General features: G+C 43.3%; 1 protein-coding gene across 1 annotated transcript in view; it reads right to left on the bottom strand.

Moving 5' to 3' along the window:
* The window catches only part of pcdh7b (protocadherin 7b), a 100,542-nt gene that overhangs the window by 44,413 nt on the left and 31,456 nt on the right, over window positions 1–24,673 (bottom strand). Inside the window, 2 exon segments of the mRNA XM_026292236.1 lie at window positions 7,806–7,895; window positions 7,897–8,025. Of these exon segments, the coding sequence (XP_026148021.1) occupies window positions 7,806–7,895; window positions 7,897–8,025 (219 nt within the window).

Here is a 24,673-nt window from a genome sequence, read left to right as displayed (position 1 = left end):
TAGGGGGAGGGAGTAGTGAGAGACAGTGTTTGTATATAAAGTGTGGTATGTTTGGCGAATACATGAATGAATGCATGAGCGGCCCCAGCTTGGTGTCGGCCCACAGAATGTGTGAACACCTGAATGTGTTTTTCTGAATTCTGTTTGTGTTTGTCAACAAATTCCCAGAAGTGAGAAAAAATGTAAAAAAAAAGAAAAGAATGCCTTCATTCTTTGGTTTCGCAGTGTTTCTCTCAGATATGTTCCTGGTGTGAAGTCGCCATGCAGCGACATATGTATGTACTGTATATTTACACTTATACACAGTCCAGACCTTGCAGTGGTCTTCTGTGAATGCCCAGGCCATGTTTAACGAACAGAACATGTACAAATAAATAAATAACCACTTGCAGTTATTGGCATCCCTTAAAGCCAACCCCTCCTCTGTTATAGATCTCACACTGGGAAAGACATGGCACTCACTGTGTCCTAGTGCTGCATACCTGATGTCCCACCATGCACCAGCAACTGCGATCCCTTGCTCTGCACAACCTGTTCACCTCATCTTCTTTACAATCATGCATAGAATCTTAACAGTGTGACAGCAGAGGGGAAGTTTGGATCGAGAAGGAAGAGCAGGACAAGTTGGAGGAGAGAGGGATCTGGGGGTGGAGGTGGGAAGCGGAGCGGAGGGAGGAGGGAAAACAAGCAGAAGACAGAGTGGCTGGGAGTAAAGGAGGGACAGAGGGAAGGAGGGAGGCTTTGGCTGAGCGCCTTGGAGGTGTTTAATTGTCTTCATTGAAGACCGCCCTGCCAGTCCCCCCCAAATGTTACACCTGACACACAAACCCCAGCCAAGAAGTGATAATATCACGGAGCTGTGAGGAGGGAAAAATATAGGGGAAAAGGATAGGTGCGTTCCAAATTAACAGCTGTTGGAGAAAGTGATTTTATTCTAAACATAACAAATGCCCGTGCCATTTGGAGACAAGCCAAATTGCTAGTCACTGCTTCGTTGCACCTAAAAAGGCACAAAATGCACATCGCAGCACATATGACTGTAGGCCCTCATTGAAAATACAGTCATGTCTCTGCAGTGCCATGAAAGAGCATTCTGCTCTCTTTCTCTATCTTCTGGCCTGTGCTTTATAAACTGTGCACCCAGGAGAACCACCGATCTTTGGAGTAAAATTCGACACATACAGTATTCCCTCTGAAACAATATGGCTGCCTTACTTGAGTGGCCCTTTTATTGAAGGTGCATCACACTAACAGCTATAAGATGTATTTGCTGCCTTTTTGTGTAAGATTGGTTGATATTCTGTGCATACGCTGCACGACATGAAGTGTCTGAACCATTCCTCTTCCTCGGCCCAAATGGACATCATTGCGGTGTGATGCTTGTCTGTGTATCAGTGTTTGTAAGCTAGATGAATGGCTTTTTTAATCTCTGTCAGGAGTGGGTGTCAGCCCGCCTCTAGCTACACAAAATACCGCAGCAACAATTCCATTATCCACACTAGGGCCTCCACATTACATGTGTGTCTGCCCACCGCATAATATATCTGTTCCTGTTGGTTTTTGACAGTGTTCTCTAGAAATCTCCAGAACTTGTCTGTGGTTTTTAGAAGCTTAAAGTGGTCAAATTAGTAATTCACTAAGTCTAAAAATCCCATCATCTTACTCATATTGTGACCACTGGGAGGAGACTCCACCCAAAACTCTCCACAGTGTTCCCTGTGGATTATCCAGAGTTGATTTTGTTTCTGGAGAAAGATGTTACTGTTGAGGTTTTCAGCTGCAGATTTTTTTAGTCCTGTAAGCACCTCAAGCAAAATTACATTCACATCCATTTTAGTGCGTTGGCTACAGAAATCTCAGAGGTGGATATCTCAAAACCTTCAAAAATAAAAACAAAACTCTCTCTGTGGCTACAGAGAAGTATAGGTTTAGAAGAAATACCTTCTTTTGCAGTTTATGCTTCCTTTAACAGGAAGCATAAATGTACTATCGCTGGTTTCCCCACAGACTCTTCAGGTCTGTCTATTTCATGGTCGGAGCAGGTATTCTTCTAGGTATTAATTTTGTCAGTGTGGTGTGTTGTGCGGGTTACGACTGGCCTGTGTGGGCTTTACAGTCCGGGCGCGCCTGTGTGGAGAGATGTGAGGAGGAAGACAGGACTGTGGATGTGACACTGGGGTATGATTTGAATACCTGTCTGCTCCGGCCGAGCAGTGATCAATCATCTCTCTGTCAGCCGCCACTCCCTGCTGGCAACTTCTCCATGCATGTAACCCCCATCCCTCACTTTTTCCTTCTGTTTCTCATTCTCCAGCTCTCTTCTGTTTTTTTTATTAATTTTCTCTGTGTCTCCTGGTCTTGTTCCAACCTCCCATCCTTCGACTCATTTCTGAGCTCCCATGCAGTGTGTTACTCATTTACTCTGCCTTGCCATGCTTCCCTTTACCTTCCCCTCAGTGCTTTCTCTCACATCATCTCACCAGGTCTTCTTGTTCTTTCTATCTCCCTTGCTGTTGCTTCGCCTGAGGATATCACAAGAAGAAATATGGGGTGAGGAATAAGGGACAGATGGAAATGAATTGAGAGGCACACAGCAGAGGACTGCAGGCACACAGTGAATACAAACCCTGCTGCAATATGTACAAGCATTCAAACCTTTTGTGTGCTTTTTAGATGTTACCGTTTTTTTCATTTTCAAATAAATGTAGTGTTTTTAACTCATGCACGTGGACTGTATCCTTGGGGAAGGCGTAGGGGGGACAAAGCATGTGTAACATGCTGACTGATAGTGCAAGTGCCTTCCGCTGGGTGATTTTTCACTACATTGCTCTTTGCTGGGTACACACACACACACACATACACACATATCTCCACCAAGTTGGGGGAAATCAGACCGAAGACCAGCGCTGCTGCTGCTCGGCTCTTGAAATATGAATGGTTTTAATTAAACAAACTTGCTTTGCCATCTGGCCCTACAATTGGGCTTGCCTAATGAACAGAGTTACACACAAACACTGGCAAAACATGTACACATGCACATTATTAACCAGACTAAGCAGCATTCCAACAGGCAAAGCTTCAGAACTAGGGAGAAACAACACTGAAGGGATCTAGTGAGGTGCTTCACAGAGCTGAAAAATGATGCAATGCCTCATTGTGTCGAAGAGTGCATGTGTGCAAAAGATGGCTAAACCTAATTCGTTTTTGTCGGAATGAGCATATGTGCATTTGCAGGAAAATCGTGCATTTAAGCCACTGTCCAGTGTGCATGTATGTTAACATTTATGCACTATTAGTACAGACATACTTGCCGACTATGTGACTGAAAAGTGCTGTGATGTGCCACTTGTCTGTCCTCTTTTAAGCCAACAGCCAGCACTAAATGATGATGTTTGTAATCCAACAGTTGTATCCTGAGATTTCTCAGCAGGACAGGAAAGAGATAGTCTGGTGCGTATGCGTGTGCTGGGGGGTGGTTGTCTGGTAGCCAAAATCACAGAAACGTGGGAGGCTTGCTAACGTTAGTAGCCAGTAAGATGTGCTATTATTCTGTTAGAGGCTACAATAAATTTGCACTATTCATCTGTCTTAGCAGTCAGCATAAATGAAGTCAGGTGTCAGCCTCTGTGAGATGCACTTAGTGATCCTGAGTAAATAAAAAGTTGAAAAAACAAATGAATAAAGTACTTCACTTCTCTCTCCTCTAAATTACTACACACAGTCATGTCCAAATAAGAATACATTAACTTTGCTTTCCCAGGTAAAGCACAGCCACTGGCAGCCCAGCATATATTGATATATGTATCAGGAATTCAGTACAGGATGGTGATGATAAAGTTAAAGGTTAAGGTACACATTAGCATGTTTCCATAAAAGAGCCTCTATATTATGACTCAGGCTATGGATCAAATAGGATCAATCCAGAGCAGTGTGACCTACAGCAGCAAGCAAAGCACAGTGCATAGCTGCACTGATGTACTGAACAATGATATTACACCTTCAGTGCCGGGAGCTGTTCTGATTCGTGTGGAGGTTTCACATGAAAACACTATGCGCACCTCAGACACCTCGCTTGTGATGAAAGGGCGATCTGGAAGCATGTTATTTTGAGGTGTACTTGAACTAACACGGTAAAAATTGAAAAACCCACTGCCCCCTTGGCAATGTGGAGATCAATAATAGAGCACAAGTCTTTGACCCACCGTTAAAATCGTACATCTGGAAGGGCTCTTTGACATCCATAAAGGTCTAATCGGGTGTTTGACTCCAAACACTCAGCGTTTATGAATATCTGATGAGCACCGGCGTAAGCTCATGAATAAGTGAGGGGCCCAGCTGTGCATCAAAAAGATCAAGACTTCACGAAATTTACTAAATGCCACAGTTGAGCTATATATGAGGCAAGGCGCTGTTCAAGAATCATGGTAAAAATTGATTTCGTTTCCTGTCCTGAAATTGTAGCTAGAGCTAGATATGTAATTATATTTGTACTCTTCCATTGAAGAGTTTCAGGAGCATTTGTAAAGAAATAGCAAAATTCACTGAGGTTCCCAACATGCAGCTTCTGACAGTCTCCACTCTGCTGAAACATCTATCAAAATGAAACTACGGAGGAGTCTTGTCTGATAGTTTGTGCAGGGTGGAATGGGTCAAGAATGTGTTGATATTCCCACGGTGACCCCAACACTCCCTGTTCTGAGTTGGTTCTGGGAAGTATCTGTCTTGAATAGAGAGGTTGTCTTTTGGCGTTTTTTTCTTGACACTCCCAGTGGAAAGAAGTCAACCAATAGAAAATAATAAAGTTTGAAACCTGACCTTGATGGAGATGAGGAAAACACAGTCCCACAGCACATCTGTGCAGGGTGGAAAGAAAGGAAGGAAGAGGAGCTGTGTGTGTGTGTGTGTGTGTGTGTGTGTGTGTGTGTGTGTGTGTGTGTGTGTGTGTTTTTCTGGGTCTGTTAGGATGGACACTTGCATGTGTGTGTGTGTGTTGGCAAGGGAGGTTCAGTAGTTGCGAGTGTACGTGCACGTGCCTGACACAGACGAGCAGCTGCAGTGTATGACTCTTGTTTCTGCAAACTGTGTAAAAATTGATTGACTAGAAAAGTAGAATCAGAAAGAGGAGATTAGGCTTTGTCTCTTGTCACCCTGACACAAAGCAATGGGAAACAAACATGATGAATCAGTAACATGGTTAACGACCAAAAAAAATCCCTATGTTCAGGTTTTACAAATGGACTCTCACACTTCTGGCTGCCAGGTCTAAATTCTCATAGACTGACCCCACTTCCTGTTACCCTTCATCTACACACACACACACACCTCGAATCAAACCAACACTCGCCCTCCCTTGCTTCCCTCTGGTCTTCCACAGGACAGGAGACAAGACTCTCACCGCGAATCACAGTCGCATTATGCACATAAATGTCTGCAATTACCTGTGGCTAATGATGCTCACGCCAGCATTGAGCACCTCAGCAAGCCATCTGCTAACTTTTGTTCTCCCTCTTTCCTCATAACTTCCTAATTTTCTGAAAGGGCTCAAGCTTCGTATGGAGCAAATGCAGTGCTGACAGTGCATGTGTGCTCCAGCTACAACACAAGGGGGAGTGCTAATGACTGTAGTTAGCTTCCCTCCATCAGCAGTTAGCCAATATTTGCCCTAACCTTAGATAATTGCATTTACTTTATACTTAGTTATTCAGCTCATGCCCTTATCTAGAGTGACCTAGTATAATTAAGCAAACAGGGGTTCACTGTCTTCCGTAAGGACATTTTAACAGAAAACATGAAACGGGTATTTTGGGGGGTCGAATCACGGGACCTATACTAGATACATGCAAAAACCCAGAATCAAAGGTTATTTTGAGGCTGAAAGTAATGAGCTAAACAACCAGACCCATTTTCACATGCACTCACTTACTTCCAATCTCACTTTTACAGCTGCCTTTACAGCTACACACACATAGACCAGTTCAGCTGATCTTACTGAAGATACTAAGCAGCAGCAGAGCATGTTGTTTATCTTGGATGGAGACTGATTCATGAATTGACCTCGACTCTGTTCCTTCAGCAAATCTCCTCCAACACTGCCGTGTACTCCATGGCACCCTCTGGGAAAGACGAATTAACAACATCTGTGCACTGAGCTGAAATCAGAATTGACTGGGATTATAATAAAGTATCATTTGGGTCAGTGTTCTAATTGTAAAACATTTTAAAGCTCTAGACTCTACACAGTATTATTTTTTTCTAGAGACGGATTTGATTGACAGACTGATCAGTCGTGATCATCTGGATTGCCTGCTATCAGTTGACCCTGCACAATTATTTACTAATTGAAATGAGCCTTTTGATTGTGCTCGATTTGGCCAGCAATTGAATGCCTATTATTTGGAAAAGGAGATTTAAATAGGTAGCCCTATCAGATCACACCAAATTGTTTCAAATCCCCTGTAATCTAGATTAAGGCCAAAATTTGAGAGGTCACTGTGGACATTAGTGTCCCAGCCAGTTTGATGTGCACATCTGGCTGGTTTGCCCAGATTTATCTGCTCTGTAGGGTCATCACATTAACAATAGCTAGGCGTTTAATACAGTGATAATTCCCTTATGGTCATTTTTTTCTAGGCTCCCCTTTGTGGGTGCAGTGGAAGATTAAAATGACCACACCACTCTGGCATAATTTATATCATCTACCGACCAAGTATATCTAAAAAGAGAGGATGTGAATCTAAGCGATTTGAATATCCTTATCCTAAGCTGCAATGGGAAAGCCTCTGCACTTAGGCTTAGCACTCTCAAGACAGCTACTCCTTGTTAAGCATCGCCTCAGACTCCTAGAATATGAATGGGGCCATTACCCCCATCTCTCACTGCGCACACACACACACACACACACAGATACACATACTTTGGCTTTGGTAGGAAACTAGCTCAGGCTAGCTGTGCGAAGGTTCTGCAAGGGAGGATAGAGTACTGTACCAAAGGACTGCTTTTACAATAGGCTCTTTTTCCATTGCTCCCACTCACTAGGCTGCAGTGTTTTTACATTACAACCTACAAAACATTAGTCCTATCTCCCGATTGGAGCAAAATGAACTCCTTTGTAAGGACCTCAAGCCAAAAACACTTCAGTGCAAATGAGTACAGCAGCTATCTCTAAAGCTTATATACAATTGAAGTTGAATATTAACCCCCCAATGTTACACCTCTTGTACTTTATCTCAAAAAAACAAAAAGACATATATAGAGAGATCCAGCAGAAAAGCTATCCTGAGTCAAGCTAAGACCTAGATGCCAAATAAAAATTCAGCAGGAATTGAAAAGAAGTCCTAACCAGCTGGAGACTAAAAGGAGAAAGATATTCTGAAAGGTGTTGATCTAGAATAATATGCGTGTTACATATATTCCCTTGTGCAACGGCTTTGATCAAATAATCCTCCTGTTTCTGAAACAGAACCATAGGGTTTGTAATAAATCCAAGACCTCGTCTTCACATGATGTACGAAGGGTTTTAGCTTTAATAAAAGTTGCAACAGCTCCTGCATCACAACTGCCACCCCACTTCCCTCTGATCCACTACAGAACTAACCACTGCCAAAAATCTTAAGGGTAAAACAGCTGAGGGCGTGTTAACGTAATAGTAGAAATACTAAAACAAAAAAAAGAGAGAACCTCACATGTTACTGCGTGTTTGTGAGCCTGTCTGTCACTGGACGTGCTACGTGAATGCTCTAGGAAGTATGTGCGTGTGTGCTTCCTGTATCTTTTGGTCTTAATCTCCTTTCAGTGTTTGCCCCTACCATTTTCCATGTGCTCTGCCTCACCGACACTGCCATCCGGCGTTGTCCTCTCGTAGCTGTCCTCAGGCAGGGGAAGGGCGCCCAGCCGGGGGCCCGATGAACTCTTGCTGCTGGGTGTCTCCGACTCGTCCAGGCCGCTGTCGTAGCAGCTCTGCAGCGATCCCTGCTGGTGAGGGTCCTGGGGCTGGCTCACCACCGAGAAGGTCACTCGGCGAAACGGCTACAAGAGAAACCAAATGGCCGGGGGTCACTATAAAAGGGATGTTTTACTTTTTTAGTTTCTTTTATTGTTAGACGTAGCTAGGGAGTTGGGTCGTCTGGATTTTAGAAATGAGATTCGGGTGAGGAGAGTATAGACATAGGTAAGGAAAAGGAAGTAAGGCTAAGGAAGCTATAATGTTGTTGTAGGAGTCGTAGAAGAGTGTTCGCTACTTCTAAAAGACACAACTATTAGGGCTCATTTAACACTCCGAGTGATGGCTGTGATGGCATCTTCCTGATCCAAAAATAAGACACATAACCTCATCTGCTCTATCACAGCAGCCAACAAAGACCTTTTATTCCCACAAACAAGGTCGTGCCTTTCTCTCACCCCAAACATTTGTTATAGGTGCAGGGAGGAGGCTGGAGCCTTTTGTGAGCTCACCTGAAGCTCTGGGGACTGAGCCGACATGGCATCTGGCTAAACCTGTGCATTAAATAAAGCTATGGAGGCAAGAATGCACCAGCACAGTTTACTTGTTTATTTGCCCACAAAAAGAGGATGAGGTGAGCAAGCATTCGGCTTTGCAGGCAGTCTAATTTGATGCCACACACCGAAATTGCAAAAGGCAAAGACTCATGCATACAAACAGGAACACCGGTTCGGTTGAATGTAAGCACATGCACACACACAAAAGGTTTTTGCTAGATGAACTGAGGGTTCATGCTGTCAATATGTGTAGTCTGCTCGAGCACGTTACTGAACAGTGTCCTGAGTTAAGCACTAACAGAGCATGTCATTAAAGCTGGGGCCTCTTTCTCACTGTCTCAGTCCGTTTCCCTTCCTCTCTCTGCATCTCAATCCTCGTCTGAGCGTTGCACAAAGGTAAAGGCAGATACGGGGGATGAAAGAGGGAGAACGAGCACAAGGCAAGGAATGAAAGACCAGGCTCGGTCATTACCGGAATAAATGGCATAACAAATGGCTAATGCCATTCAATAATTAGATACAAACACAGTAAGAGCTTGCTTCTTTGCTGCACATCTTCTCTTCCTGCCCCTTGCTGGACCTCATCACTCGCTTGTGTTCTCTTCATCTTCTGTTTACCCCTCCCTCCTTTCTCTGTCCTCCTTGTTTCCTCGTTCTATCGTGAATATTAAACAGGACAGAGACCCATTATTCAAACATGTTCTCGTCTCTCAACGCCATTCCATTTGTTCTCCGGTTGTCTCACTTGATGAAGTAAAATCTGTTATCAGCCACAGTGATTACAAACTGCACTTTAAATTTGTACATCTATCCATAACCCAACCAACCCTGTCATTCCGTCTGAGAGGCAGGCATCAAAAAATTATGTCAGGCTCTTATCATAGTGACAGATATTTGGTATGCGTGAAAGTATGTCTACATCTTTAGAAAACGAATGACAAAGGAAATGTAAGCACACACATACACAAAAATGTGGGAGACACTGTCAGCAGGTGTTGACTGGTCACCTTAGAGAGGTAAACTTCTTTGTGATTTTGTCATCCAGAGACACTCACTGTAAGCACCTCTGAATCTCTGCCAGCCACACACTGTGGAACAGTCTCTTTCTGATAATGAAATATCCCACAAGCCACTTGGAAAAATGGGCTTCATTTTGCCGTGTGTGTCTGTGTGGAAATTTGCATTTATTTATATATTTCTTCTCAGTTTTTCTTTCTCTGGCTGGCTGGCTAACACAGCAATCCTGGCAATAAATCATGTTTCCATGTAATTACAATCAACACTCAACAAATGAATTGGTATAAATATTCATGCAAATTTCACTTGGATAGTCAAACATTTGTTGCATAATTAAAATCGGGGGCCCAGAAGAAGAACTGCTCTCTATAAGTGTAATAACACTTGAAGAGATGTTAAGATATTAAACCATGTTTTTTTATGTTTTGTTTGTTTTCTCTTTGTTTGTTTCTGAGAAATAGAGTAAAACACTTGTATGGTGTGAGGTGTGTGTTAACAAGTCCCACAGCTTGTGTGCGGCCGAAAAAAAAAAAAAAAGTAGTACTTTGTCTGGATCAGATTTAGTGGCGTGCCATATTCCTTAGGAAACACTGTTTTCTAATGATACAAATTAAACGACTGTTGCCTAATGAATTGCTGGCGAGACCGTAGCAAAGAAAAGATACACTCGAGCAAGAGCATGCCGAGGGAAAATTGAGTTTGGGAAAGAAAAAAAAAAAAGTCGAATGAACAAATAGATTTTATTCACCTGAATTTCCCCTTATTTTCACTGGAGAGAGAGCAAGATAGAAGTCGGGGGGGAGGGGAGGAAAAAAAAGCTAATTTGTTTGCAGACTAGAAATGGAGTTCATGCAGAGATCGCCAGAGGCTTTGGATTAGAAACTGTAGCAACCACCGTCTGCACCGCGACCTTCGCTCCTTTATTCTGTCTTTTAAATAAATGAATAAAATAAAAATTGATTCTTTCTATTTGTGTGTGCGCGTGTGCACATAGGTGTGTCTCAGTAGCAGCAATGGAAGAAAAAGGAATTGTCCAGCATCTGAAATCACATATGGCTTTGTGGTTGTCACAACCATCACATCTTTTCTCTCTCTCTCTCTTGCTCAACTTTTTTTTTTAGCCAGAACGGTCTGGGGGCTCGTCACATGGCCAATCCACAGGGAAAAATTAACAGAATTATCTGCCATGCACACACACACAGTGAGGGCTGACAACTGGGGTTTTGCTGCCCTGAAGATACTTTAATATGTGAGTGATGACATCTTAGGTTGGGAGAGATAAAAACAGGCTGTGGGTGTTACACTGAAAGTGTTCCTGCTTGCTGTCTATACATGTTGTCATGTGGCACAGCATGTTGACCCCCTCACACCAGATACTGGCTATTATCAGATGTGGAGCATTTGTTAAGCCTGACTGAGTACATGTCCTTTGATGCCCGTCTCTCTACCTCCTACCCTGCCCTCCTGGCCTCCTGGTCCACTCAGCTGCCAATCAGTTGAGCAGTGACCGACCCAGGAACACTGTCACAAACACATATACAGATGAGTGGAAATGTCATGACCTGAAACCCATTTAATTCTTAAAGAAAAGCCAGATTATTTATTAAAAAATACTTCAGAGACAGTTCGGTTGATTCGCTGTCTATTATGTGATGAATGGCCTTTTATAGACTTGGATTTAGAAAACAGAAAAAATGAAATCTATTTACATTGTTCCACTTTTAGACTAGGCTAAATCTCGTGCTGTGTTCTGCCATAGACTAGCAAAGCTCTGAATGTATGGCTTTCATTAGAAATTACCACCAGTTTGCTTTATCTTTACCAGATGCTGGGAGCCCTCTTTGGGTCCTGGCAGCCGAGGGCCTCTTTGGGGTGTGCCTGTGATTGAAAGCCAGCTGTGACAGCCATGGGTGATTGAGCAAATCCATCATCCCAAAAAATGAACGCAAACAAGCCACAAGTTTATCGGGAGCTCTGGCCAACACTTGGCCCGTCCTATTTCCTGGATGCTAAAGGGAAAACACATGCGCTGCCTGACTGAAGTAGAGCTGGAGCCAATAAAAACAGAACTGTGCCACTCATCTCAATAATGTGTGACCTCTTGGATTTGATTTTCATTTCCTCCTTCCCCCAAACCAAACTTTAAGCTGCTGTCAGCAGCACTCTGTTTGAGCCCCACTTCTTTTATCTCCCAGCAAACACTGAATGAGTAACACATTGTTTAGAAGAAGAGCACTCTGCCCTTTGCATGAAGCCTTGGAGTTATTCAGATCAATTATACCAGTTGAGAACACAGTAAAAGTACATTACTTAAAGCTATAATGTACCTTTAATGTCAAGTATTAACTGTTTTCATTATCAGTTCTCCTATTATCTTCCCAGTCAGCTTGCCTAATGATATTCAGTGCTCATGTAATACAGTAGAGTACATTTAAGAATTCTACTGTGACTCCTCATCTATTGAGGAAGACTTTAAAACCATTCTCTCTGGATGTCTGGATTTATAATTAAGCCCACCTGCACCAGAGCCTGTGGACAGAGTGGAGGATAATGGAACGATGGGGTGGGTCCAGTTGGAAAACACAGTGTGTGTAATTTCAGCTGTAAATACCTTTTGGCGGATGGCAGTGACCCACTACCGTGAACCACAGGAAGTAATTGTGGCTGCGCTGGGCTTGGGGCAAACATAAACTGCAGGGCCAGTGTCTTATTGCAGTCAAGCAAGAGAGATGGAGGGATACTGAGAGGGAAGTTTGAGTAAGTGAGATGGAAAAAAAAGATAAAGAGGCCAGCCATACAGGGGGGAGACAAAGAGACGCTGACAGAGTGAGAGAAGGGAGTGACACATGAGTATAGCTAAGATTGGCAAAAGTGCCAATCTGTGATTAAGAAGCCATGTTTCATTTTTAATGGGCAACCAGACGATGACCTGCGACACGCCACCTGAGACACGCAGAAAGTGCCAAATAGCCATAGTAGACTAAACAACATATAGGCTGGGATCTTAAATTGGCTTGGCCCAGCTGTAGCTGCTTGCTTTGGACGACTCAAACGCAGGTGTAATTCCACTACTGTAAATTAAAAAGATCCTGAGACGCACTGATGTTGAAGCGATAAATGAGACGAACGCCCTCAAGGTGAATGTCTGACTGGAAATCAATTGGAATCTGATGCAGGTGGGTTCAGGTTCTGTTTGGGTGCTGCTCAGTTGCACTTAAATACTATGTTACATGCTGAGCTAAGAACAGGACGCTAATGCCGCCTGGCTTTAATAGTCAAAGACAAGGGGGTAGGGTGAAGGATCTGAATGTGGATGGTCTCTCAGGTGTGTTAGCCCCCTTCCCGTCAGTGACCAGGAGCATTTCTAAAGGGCTGTTGTTAGGGCTGAGTAAGTTGTAGGAATGCTGGTGAGTAGTTGGCTGCAGCTTTGTTAGGCCAGCCGCCTGCTGAGGCTCAGGTATCATGTTCTAGCCTGACTGATAGCTTTGGCCCTGTCAAGCTCCAGCGCTCCTCTTCACTTCTTCACTCCTCTGTGCACATTCCTCCCAGGTCACTTTTTCACAGTAAAAAAAGGAGGATGAAGAAGAAAAACCAGAGTAACATTTCCAAAGAACACCCAAGACCGAGAGGAAAAAAGGAGAAACAAAACCGAGAGAAAAAAAGAGGCTCTTTTTTTTCAACATCCTCTTCAGAGTCCAGAAAGATGCAAGAAGTGTTTTTCCTTCTTGTAATCTGCTGAGTTTGAAAAATGTTGTTTATCTTTTAGGAACCAGGGTGACATCCTGGTGCCAGTTCCTCAACTTAACTGTGCTCACAATATTGGACTAGAGATATAGATAGAGAATTAGATGAGATTGATAGATGGGAACGCCAAGGTCTCTCTTTAAATTAGCCAGACTTGTGAGGTCAGACAATCCGCGTAGACACAAAGCTTGTTAATAACATTTTTAAACACCTTTAAAAATACTTTTATTGTAGGAGGTGTAGACATTATAGGCAACACAGCACACAGTCTCGTTAAGAGGTGATGATGCTATTAGCGCTCTCTTGTCGATCTTTGAGATCGTGAGAGTAGTTTTTATCCTTCCATTTTACCATGTGGCCATTTTATGATCTAACAGCACACCGATCAATTGAATGTCCTTCAGTGCTTGTCCACTGGCATTCTCTTGAGTCTTTACTGACCCTTTATTGCACTCTTTGGCTGAAGAAATAGCTGTATGCTCCAGTAAAACAAGACCATTTAACAAATCCAAAAAGACAGCCAGAAACCCACATGAACATGAACTCTTAAATGCTGTTGATTATTGTATGGTTGAGGCTATGCCATAAAAAGTTTTTGCTAGGCACATGAAGTCCTCTCAATGAGCTCTGCAGGATGAATTCTTAGCGCTTGTGCCTTGGGAACCACTTTGGATGGATGAAAAGGAAATGGGAACCGAATCGAAAAATAATGCGCACTGTAAGTTGGAGAGAGTATAAGAAAGCAGAGTAGGAAAGAAAGAAAGGGAATAGAAGGGAAATAGAGGATAAGGAAACAACAAAGTGGGTGATTGTTCCATCCCAAGCTCTATTTTCTTCCTTCAACCACATCCCCCTTTAGTCTTTTCTTTTCTCACTGGGTTTGGAATGGCTTTGGAAGAGTGCCACAGCTAGCACTTTCCTATTAGCATGCATCCCATGTGCACAGCGAGAAAGACAGACCCGCAGGAAGAAATAAAAAAAGATCACACATGGTTACTTTCTTAAAGTCTGGCCTAAACTTTTAATTGCTCTTCAAGTGGCGGATTAGGCCACTGGTGTAACAGAGATACTATTCTGGGGGGATGCGTTTGAACATCTTCAGAAGCTTAGACCAACCCCTGACCTGCACTGAATGGCGAAGGAGAAGTGGTTCTACTTTTTTTTTTCGGGGGGGGGGGGGGGGGGCGTGTAGATGATTGTTGAGTGGCAGAGGATTAGCTTCATGCTGCCAAATAACACCCTGTGTGGATTCTGCTGGGTTGCAGGAGCACCATCATAGTAAGCCTAGTGTCACGTAAGTGATAGCATGAGGCTAAAAAAAGAACATTAAAAGGATAAATTAAAGCTTCATAATTCATAAAGGGAGTCCTGTTATTGTTGAACACATAACTAATGTATTCCCATTTATGCCGTGGTAAATTTTTGTGTATTTCCAAAGCAACATCTGTGGATGTCAATGGTGAATTATGTTACATCCTCTCATTATGAATGGATGGGGCCTTCTTCTGTGTCACCGTGTCAGAGCCATTGCTGCTAATGCAAGCGCTGGCAGACACTGGGAACAAGTGTCAACCAAACCCTGACCATGGTGTTGCTTACATAGAGTCTGTCTGCAAATCCTAAGATTGCATTTCCCACTTTTTTTTTTTGACTTCAGTCCATGTGTGCACGTATCAAGTGAAATCGCTCCATCCGCACTCAGCCTTACAAGTGCTTGTTGTCTGAGAGTACATGTCATTGTGTATGTGTGTATGTGTCATGTCTTTGCCGTCATCATGTCATTTCACGTGTCACTCTGCCATCAGCTTAGGTTCCCAGTAGTGGCATGGGTGGGTGAATCTAGGTGTCGCATGTGGGGATCCATCAAAGCACTTGCAGCACTGTGTCTGACCAGCGGCCTATTACTGTCAGTTTGTGACAAGCCTGAGGCTGGTGCTAACGTTAGCTTGTTGTGACACAGGTCCGGATGTCAGCAGAAACCATGACACGGCATCAACAAAGCCTGGAGTTGCCACAGAGCGGCCAAATGCCAAATGAGCATTTGCTGTTACAGATATGAGAAACAGCAGCTCACTTGTTCTGCTACCTGTCTAACACAAGCACAGATGGAAGATTTAGAAGCTATATGGTGCTATATTTAAAGAAATGAATGTCACCGCAGAGAGAAAAAAAAAGCTGTGATATGATCTATAGGGATAGACCGACTGGGAATAAAGGATAAAGAAAGAAAAGGACTGAGATAAGGGAGGGAGAGTAAACGACAGAGTAGCAGCTTTAATAAGGCTGATAAATGATTCTTTATTTACCATCCCAAGTCACTGATGACAGATAACCTGCATTTAGGGGATCAGGGCTGCCGTCCAAACAGGCGAAAGAGAACGAGAGGAGAGAGATGGATTGGGGGAGGTTAGAGAGCAGATCCAGCTTATCCGCTAATGAGGCGTTCTATTTGAATATGATCGTGCGGGCATGTATCATTCAAGTGGGATAAGTGGTATGTGTGTGCGCGTGTGTCCTGATGTCATCTTCAGAAACCCCCACACTTCGCTCTTTTCGTTAGGATGGTGCCAGCAGGTGGCGTGTCTTTGCCAACCGCACACCCTGATCATATCACTTAGATCCAGACCCGCTCATCCACCACCTGTTACCTCCAACAGAACACATACCATCCAAACAATTATGAAAACAATTACCACAAATGACTAATTAAACTCTAATGTCAGGATAAATAAACCAGTGGCGAGAAGGGAGTGGTAGAAGGAGAAATGAAAAAGCCCAAGGCAAGTGAGGGAAGGAATGAATAAGCAGCAGTGGGATAGCAAAGGAAGCGAAAAGGAAATGTGTAGTTACTACACGTGCAGTATCAGGATTATGAGAAATGGAACAACTTCGCACTCGCAAATGTTTAACAGATTTCGTGACTTGGCATAAAAGATATTTCTCCCACCACATTTCTTCCCGTCATGTCATGTTCCCCATCCCTCCATCCTCTTTCATCATCTCATTCGGCCCCTTATCTCCCAACTTCCCTCTTTCTCTATCTCCGTCTCTGTCACTCTCGCCCACTCCCTCCCTACCTCGCTATCTTTGTCGAGATCACACAAGGTCAAACCTCCCTGACGTTTGATGGATGAAAATGGAATTAAGATGAAAGCACACTTTCAGATAATGAAGATATGCGGTGTGAGATTAGGAAGCTGGGGAGGCTGCTGAGGTGCCGACCAAATTAATATTGAAATTTATGTGTGTTTGGCTCAGGCCCAGACAATCCCCATGTGTTATTTTCACCAGGGAGCCAAAGTGGAAAACATAACAAAAATTTTAATAGTGTTTGAGGGGGGAAAGTGGGAAGGCGGTGTCTTTTTTTTTTTTCTTTTTTTTTTTTCCAACAGTCGACTGTTGATTATGTCTGACATAGGAATGCAAAATGAAGTAGCTGAAGTGCATCGTGAAGTCTTTCAAGAGCAGGAGGAGGGATTGTGTTTTGTGTTGTGAAATGTAAAATGTGCACAGCTGTGGGTCTCTGTCTTGTATAAAGATTAAATATGTGATTTTTACAATAAGTGTTAGTATGTGCTATCTTAGTTGTCCGTGAACACATTTTCATATTGACATATGCCTATTCAGATATTTGCATTGACTTTGAAAGACACATGATGTGCTTTACAAAAAGTAGCACATGCAGATACATACATCTTACAATTCAATCTTTCTCATCTCAGCAGTACGAAAGGGCTGGCCTTGTGCCTCAGAACGCATCAAAGACAGTCTATCAAGGCCTCGCATCGCCATCTGATGATGACGATATGCACTCTAATCCGCATGTAAAATAATCTTCACCTCCAAGGCACTTTGAGTGCACTAGACGAGCAGTCTTGCTTTTCTCCAGTCCTTTTCTCTCTCGCCTTCTCTGACACTATTCCCAGCGAACAAGGAGAAGAAAACAGGGAAGATACACAGTGTACTCCTAAGGTCTCGTTTTTGGCTCCAGCCCTATTAGATCTCATTACTCAGTTGTTGACTGGGTAGCCATTTTAGGCAGATAATGGGAAATTTGATAATGGCATCAGGTTGTTTTGGTCCCCACTGTCACATCTCCGGCTCCCTGCTTGCAGTGGCACTTTGTTAATGGGGCACAGGAGTGTCGAAAAAACACAATTAACAGTGCAGCTAGTTTGTTCCCTCTGGTCTTTCTGCCGAATAAGTCAAAATAATGCAGAAAAACATTGAGGGAGGAGTACAAAAGAAATTAATGCATACTTCAATTTGGCCTTGTTTTTGTCCTTTCTAAGCTGCAAGCTGCTCTCCGTTATTGAATAAGAAGGAGGAAAAAAATGTGGTCAGGTTACATAGGAGATTGCCATCACTGAAGCTCTTTGTTAAGACATTAGGTAAACAGGCAGACTGCAGAATCTTTTTTTTTTTTTTACTTAGCCAAAGGTTACATGGAGGTCAAACCCCCATAATTACTGGACACCTGTGCTTGCTTTTCAGTGATCTTTGTACCAGTGCCCCTGTGCCATCAACCCCCGCGTGAGTGTCTGTGTGGAAGTCAAGGTGTGTGTATGTGCATGTGTGAGTGGTTCTTTCACCGATCACCTTACCGGCAGCTGGTATCCTAGGAATAAAAGAAACTTTAGTGAGGCCAGCAGAGGAAATGGATGAAGGAGGATAGTGTATGGGAGAATGGTGGCCGTGCAGAGGGCTAGAAAATTGAACAGATCTTGTGTCACGTTGAAATATCCCCACCCCCTACCCCCACATTCCTCACTGCGCAGGTGAAAGCACCTAACTGTATGCATCCTCCTCCTCCCAGTGCTTCTGATTGAGAGAAGGACAGAAATAAGAGAACACATACAGCAAAGAAGGAATGGCTGCTACTAAAGTAACCTAAGCTGTGCACCGACTGCTCACACGAAGGAGCTGCTGTTGGCGGCGGTGGTGGTGAGTGAGCGTGGCAGGGGTGGTCAGTGACTCCAAGATGGTTATTGATTTAAAGTGACATCAGAGTGACAGATAGCGGTGATGAGCACTAAGAACAGTGCTGCGCATCACATGCGGCATCATTAAGGATCGGTGATACGGGATCAATAAGGAGGCACAAAATGTTGGGTTAGAAGTATGTGATTGCTATGAATAGGGTTTCCTGCAGCCTTGTGGATTTTCAGGGAGAACAGAATAAGGATTGGTTATCTGTTCCCTTTCTCTCTTTTTGTCTCTCTCTCTCTCTCTCTCTCTGCTTTCCTCCCTCTGTCATTCAGCCACAGCAGAACCGCTTGGAAAAAAAACAACCCAACATCAAAACTCAAGGCCAGAATTGAGGCTGTCACATAAAAAGACAAAACATCCATTTAATTTGCGCTCGTATTACATTGCCATTCCTCTCTGTTTGATCTAAGAACAATGCCCAGGATTTGCCTCAAACTGGGCTGTTTCCAAGCCCTTCCGCTCTGCTATACCCGGTTTCTGCTGAACAGGTTTTCTCCCTATTCAACTCTTCATAAAGCAAAAGCCAACTGCTAGCAGCACAGCACAGCACCCCACTGCACTAATGATGGACCCCATCAGGCTGGCTAATTTAACCCCCTGTGTAAATTGAGAGGTAGAGGTCATGCGGGGGGGGAGGAGGGGGCTGCAATTCATCTAAAGCAGAAGCCTCTCTAGCTTAAAACAATAATCAGATCACTAAAGGAGGAAAAAGCAGACTGGCCCACATTTCTATGCTAACAAGAAAATTGGGTGTGTTTTATTTATCTGCAGTGCAGACCAGATTATTATGAATTTGGGGCACTGGAAGACTAGTTATTTAGAAGGCTACAGTTTCTGTTATTCCCTTGTGTATTTACTTTGCCTCCCCTGCTGTCTCCCCCCAACCCTCCCTCCCACGTCTGTGCCTCTGGTCCTCGTCTTTGGCCAGAGTGAAAAGCAGGCCAGGCATAAGTGACTACTCAATAAGTATAATGCACCAAAAACAGAGGGGTGACCGTGGTTGTTAGCATGCAACACAACACCACTATAAGGCAAAATATGCAAATATGCCTTTGAATATTATTTTGGTTGCTAAAAATCTGCATGTGTTGCCTTTGTAGCTGACATGAACTCCCAAGGGAGTGAGTATGAAGAGCTTTGGGTGTGAGGTGGCTGTCCTTTTTCCCAAGATGCATCTGAGTCTTTTTAGTACATCAGTGGTATTAAAATCATGGTGTAACATCTGGAGACAGTTGTTTCAAGAGTAAAAACACACATGCACAGCAAATTTCATCTATGTCTTGCTAAAATGCCACGATCCTAAATAATAATGCTAATGGTGTTTTTGCAGAAGCTGTCAAGCTGTTGTCAAGACGTCATTGTGTGGTTTTTTTTTTCTAACTGATGTGTGCAAGATATCAGCCCATCCAGATGTGATCAGCGCCATTAGTGAGTTTGTTTTTTCAGCACCAACAAGTTTTCATTTCCCATCCATCTGTCAAGAATATCACCCACAAAGTCATCCATCACACTCAATCCACTCCCTAATTCTCGTGTCTCTCGCTCTGCTTATCTCAATACTTTGGAGCTCAAGTGTAATACTAACAAGGCAGAGAAAGACGAATGGCTTGTTGGGTCATAAATCCCCAGATAAGTTGAGCAGTATGTTTCACATTATGGTTTTATACCATGTTAGACCTTGAAGGAACTTTCTGGTGTCTTCATGTGAGTCATGCCTAAGCACACACACAAGAATAAAGGTCTTTGTCATCCTTCCCTCTCTCCACTAATGAGTTCCATTTCATTCCCACATTCCTTTACACAACCCCATCAACCTCAGCCATGTTGAGCAGCAATGCCACCATCTCTTTCTCTCTCCTCTGTGCTCTTTCTACAGTGCTTCCCACTGTAGCTGATTTCCGTTGTTCGCTACAATCTAGTTAATATTTCATCAAGTGGGGAATTTCACATCTGTAGGTCACATTCTGGGCCCTGGCAATTAGAAACTCAAACAGCAACCTGACTTGCTTCTTTAATTCTCCTTCTTCTTCTCCTCAACCTTCCGTGCACCCTTTTTTCAAAGGGAATTAACAAGTTGAAATTAATTTGAGCCCTCGCTGAAGTCCTCATAGCGCAATCGTGGAGAGTGGCCGAGAAGTAGGGTAGGGCGGTAGTTGATAAGAGAGACAGATGCAGAGGCAGAGGCAGAGGCAGAGATAGTGAAAGGACCACCCGAATCCACATGAATAAAATAAGATTCCGGGTTTTAAAGTGTTGCGCAGCTAAATGAGAAGTGACTGCAGTCTTTTGCTGGGTACAGATTCTCTTTGGTCTTGGACAAGTCCCTCGTTTAGAAAACTAAAGGGCATGATATTACCATGGTTGCTGGAGACACAATGAACTGGAACTCATGGCTAATTATAGTAGCATTTACACCAGTTTGTGTGATTTAGGGAACTACATTTTTTATTGTGCGAAGATAAATGTGTATTTGTTCTATTCAATAATGAATTTGTGAGCCTGTGCCTTCTTTTTGTTGGTGTGTAATTACATGTGTGATCACCGAAGCACGTCTGTATGCACATTATTGTAAGTGTGTATTGTGTGGTTCTTAAGTGTGTGCTGGATTCTATGGGTTTACCCTAGATACAGTATACGAACTGGATTAACAATGCCTCATTCATCGCAAGATCTTTGATTAACCCCGCCTATACTGCACATCATTAGGAGGTTTTAACAATGGGATTCCAGGCCTTAGCATGTTCACATCCGTGATTAAAACCGGAACAAGATGGTGTCAGTGGTGAATAAATGCAGAATAAATGCGATCCTCAGCGTTCCACACTGTTGTTTAATTCAAATTTAGGGCATCAGAAGAAATATAATTAATAAAAACTTGCTGCTGTTCTTACTAAAAAATCACCATGGAGTTTTAGGAAGGGATTGAAAAGAAAAATCACTTAGCTTTTATCTTCTTAGGTCCTTGAGTGGATTTTACATAAACATAGTAAAGGGCTAGTCCTGCTTTTATAGACCACTAAAAGTCAACAATAATCTCAATCATGGCCTGTTTAGTGTATTCATCATGCACTGACATGGGTAAGGAGGACATTTGTGTTGTGTTGTTGCTGCTTTGGGACCAGTGATTATTGGCAGTAACCATTCAGGACCTGACCTACAAAGCACTCTAATACATGAACTCGTGACCTTTCTGCCTGCTAACCTGCTTAAAGCTAATATATACGGATCAGTTGTTGAGGATTCAAGTATGTGGAGGAAGTGAGTTAAAGGTATGAATACAATTAATATTTAAATTTGACCAAAACAATCGGTCTGGCAAGTACAGGTCCCTACTGGGCTAATTTAAGCAGGCAAACGAGAGGCAGCCCAGCAATCTGGCAAAATAAAAACCAATGCTCCCCGCTGCAGCCAGCCAACCAAGGCCATCACACAGAGAAATGGCGAAAATCCACCGAATCTTTCTCAGAGTTTCTCAACAAAATGATATAATGCAAGCCAGTGAGCACAATGTTGAAATAAGAGCACAGAGCGTGCACCTTTTTTGTAAGGTGCAGCTGACCCCAGATGAAATTTTGATATGAGCACGTATGATCTGGCACACGAGAGACGAGACACACCCCATCCCACACGCAGCCCAGATCTGTCCATCAGCGGTGTGTTTAGCCAACCTGCAAAACTGCCCCAATCAACAGAGAAGACGAGCCTTGTCAGTCACATGTTAGCGGCCAAGTCACCACAAGGCAGAGGAGGAGATGAGGCTGAATGCTTATTAGTTACTGTGAAATCTTAGCCCCAGTGCTTGTCTTGCATTCATAGGCTCAGTCAGAAAGCACCAGTGCGCTTCTTTAAGAGGATTTTTTTTTTTTTTTTGTTTTTTTTTTGTTGCAGCATTTCGGTTTTGCACAAAAATACATAGGAGCAGGGAAGGATGAGGTGGAGAAGCAGTATTATGTCCCAAACCTGGTGTTGTAAATACATGGATATCTCCCACTAAGTGTTACTGTAAGCATAAGAAAAGAAGTAGTTTAATATAATGTGGTCCTAGAGATTAGGAGTCTTCTCTTTATCCCACGCAAGTGTACTGGAGGAATGCTGATTAGCTATGTAAGTTTGGCCACTGACTGAGAACATTCACCATACATTTATATTCACAGTTAAAGTCAGTGCAGTAGGTGCAGTACTGACATGGAGGGGGGGTTCTGATGCTGTCTCCATCTGTCTGCTGTGTTTTCTTGCTTGGACGTCTCTGAAACAAGCCACTTCTCAAACCAGAATTTAGATCTTGCGAAAACCCAGATTCGTGAACATTCATTCGTTAATAAAAGCGTGCATCCACGCATACCACCATCAAATACCTCATGCTCCCACACACAAAAGCCTGAGACGAGCTCAGATCCGCGAGCTTGCAGCCAACGGACGTGGCGTTTAAATGGATGTGACATTAAAACAGGCAGCCCCGTTCAGATTGCAGCTGGTTCAGAATCACAGTCCCTCTGTCTCTAGATATCCACATCAATGTTGAAATAACGATGTCTTAACATATTTGTCAAACAGATGCAGTTACTTTACACTTGCTGGAGGAAGATGCAATATGCAAAGCTTTATGTGATTTTGTTTTCAATAGCGATACACAGCAGCTGTCAGTCAGAGCTTGACCGAATTTCAAAACATACTCCCACTCATGGGTCCACTCAATAGTTGTCATGAGTCACCAGTAGCAGCAATTACTGTGGTAACAGAAAAAGCATACAAATTATAAAAAGGCAGCAGCATTAAATCATATATAAAACCAAACTGTGGCATTAGTTTAATCTCCCATGTACACAAACATCAGGTTCTTGCACCACACTGGGCAGAAAAAGTAACACAGCAATTGAAAAGACAAAGCATATTTTTAGATTTGCTTCACAGTGTAAGCATATGTGCTTTGGGTAGGATTCCACAAGAAGCAGAGAGGCACATACCTCTACTAGCATGTTTTACCACTTCATCCTGCCTCTCGGTGTGTATCAACCCGAGAATTGACCATCAAACGCACACCGTCCCTGTTCAATCTGCTCATTGTTTGATCTCAGCATGGCAGAGCCAAAGAATAAACAACTCTATCACAGAAGGATTTTGCATACAAGAGAAAGGCAAAGAGATACAAAGCAAACAAATAAATGTGCCAGCCCGTATGAAGAATTCTGGGCTGCGTAATTAGGCAACATTCATAATACATGACCAGAGGGAGAGAAGGAGGGAGGGAGGGGAGGAGAGGAGAGGAACAGAGAGAAGAAAGGTAGAGGAGAGCATTTGAGTGTGAAGGCAGGAGTGGTAATGCTTGATCTGCTGTCATTGATCAGATCTGGGTATGTGTGCATGAGTGTGTTTATTTCTGGTTGTTTCCATCATGTGGCCATTCATGTGTCTCTGCACCTGTGTGTGTGTGTGTGTGTGTGTGTGTGTGTGTGTGTGTGTGTGTGTGTGTGCGTGTGCGTGTGTGTGTGTGTGTGTGTGTGGATGCATGCATGTGTGCATGGCGTGATGGAGGCAGAGGGCCCGTGGCAGGTAGAAAATGGCCCGGGCCTTTTCATTTGACACCGCTGCGCCTTCAAACAAACTACCTAGGGCCCCTGCGCACACCCATAATCCATTCAAGGTAGCAAGCAATTTTCATTATTGACTGGTGAGAAACAGAGGCAGAGAAAGAGAGACAGAGAGAGAGGGCAGAGTAAGCGAGACGAGATGGAAAACAAAAAGAGAATAGCATGGCTGAGTGGGGAGAGATTGAAAGTAGTAAAGAAGGGAAAAGTGAAAGAGATAGCAGGGTATTGGCAAGAAAAAAAAAGGTTGCGTAAAGGAGAGAAAATAGATTACAAATAAAGAAAGGGCTCAAGAAAGTGGAAGATGGGAGGAGAGATCCAAAGAGATAGATGTGATTGAGAATGATGCGTCAGGAGAGGAAGGGAGGGTGGAGGAGAGATGGAGAATGGAGGTGAAGAGGATACAATCACACAAGGAACTAATGTATGGGTAGAATATAGGAAGTTCATGTTTATCAATGTGGGAGGTGGCGTATATCCAAGCGGCAACATTACATGTGAACACACATGAGGGGATACTTGCAAGCACACACACAAACAAACTGTTTTGCTGCTGAGGTTTCAGTGATCACCACTAAAGAGAGAGGGGTCAGACACAATTCATGGCATGCTAATCTAGACCTTGCAAAAGAAAAAAAGAGGGTCCAGGGTTGAGTGATAGACATGGTCATGACCGTGAGCTGATGGATGGCAGAAACAAATTGTCCACACAAATACACACTCCTCTTCCCTCTCTCTTTTCTCTTAAACACAAAAAAACCCTAATCCACGTTTAAATGCAGGGAAACTCCACCACTGCCTGTCTTTTCTCTGCAGTTTTACAGTAACATGCTTTAAAGATA

The sequence above is a fragment of the Mastacembelus armatus genome, chromosome 18, assembly GCF_900324485.2.
Source record: "Mastacembelus armatus chromosome 18, fMasArm1.2, whole genome shotgun sequence".
NCBI classification, from domain to species: Eukaryota; Metazoa; Chordata; class Actinopteri; order Synbranchiformes; family Mastacembelidae; genus Mastacembelus; species Mastacembelus armatus.
This window is presented reverse-complemented; position numbering and strand designations above follow the sequence as displayed.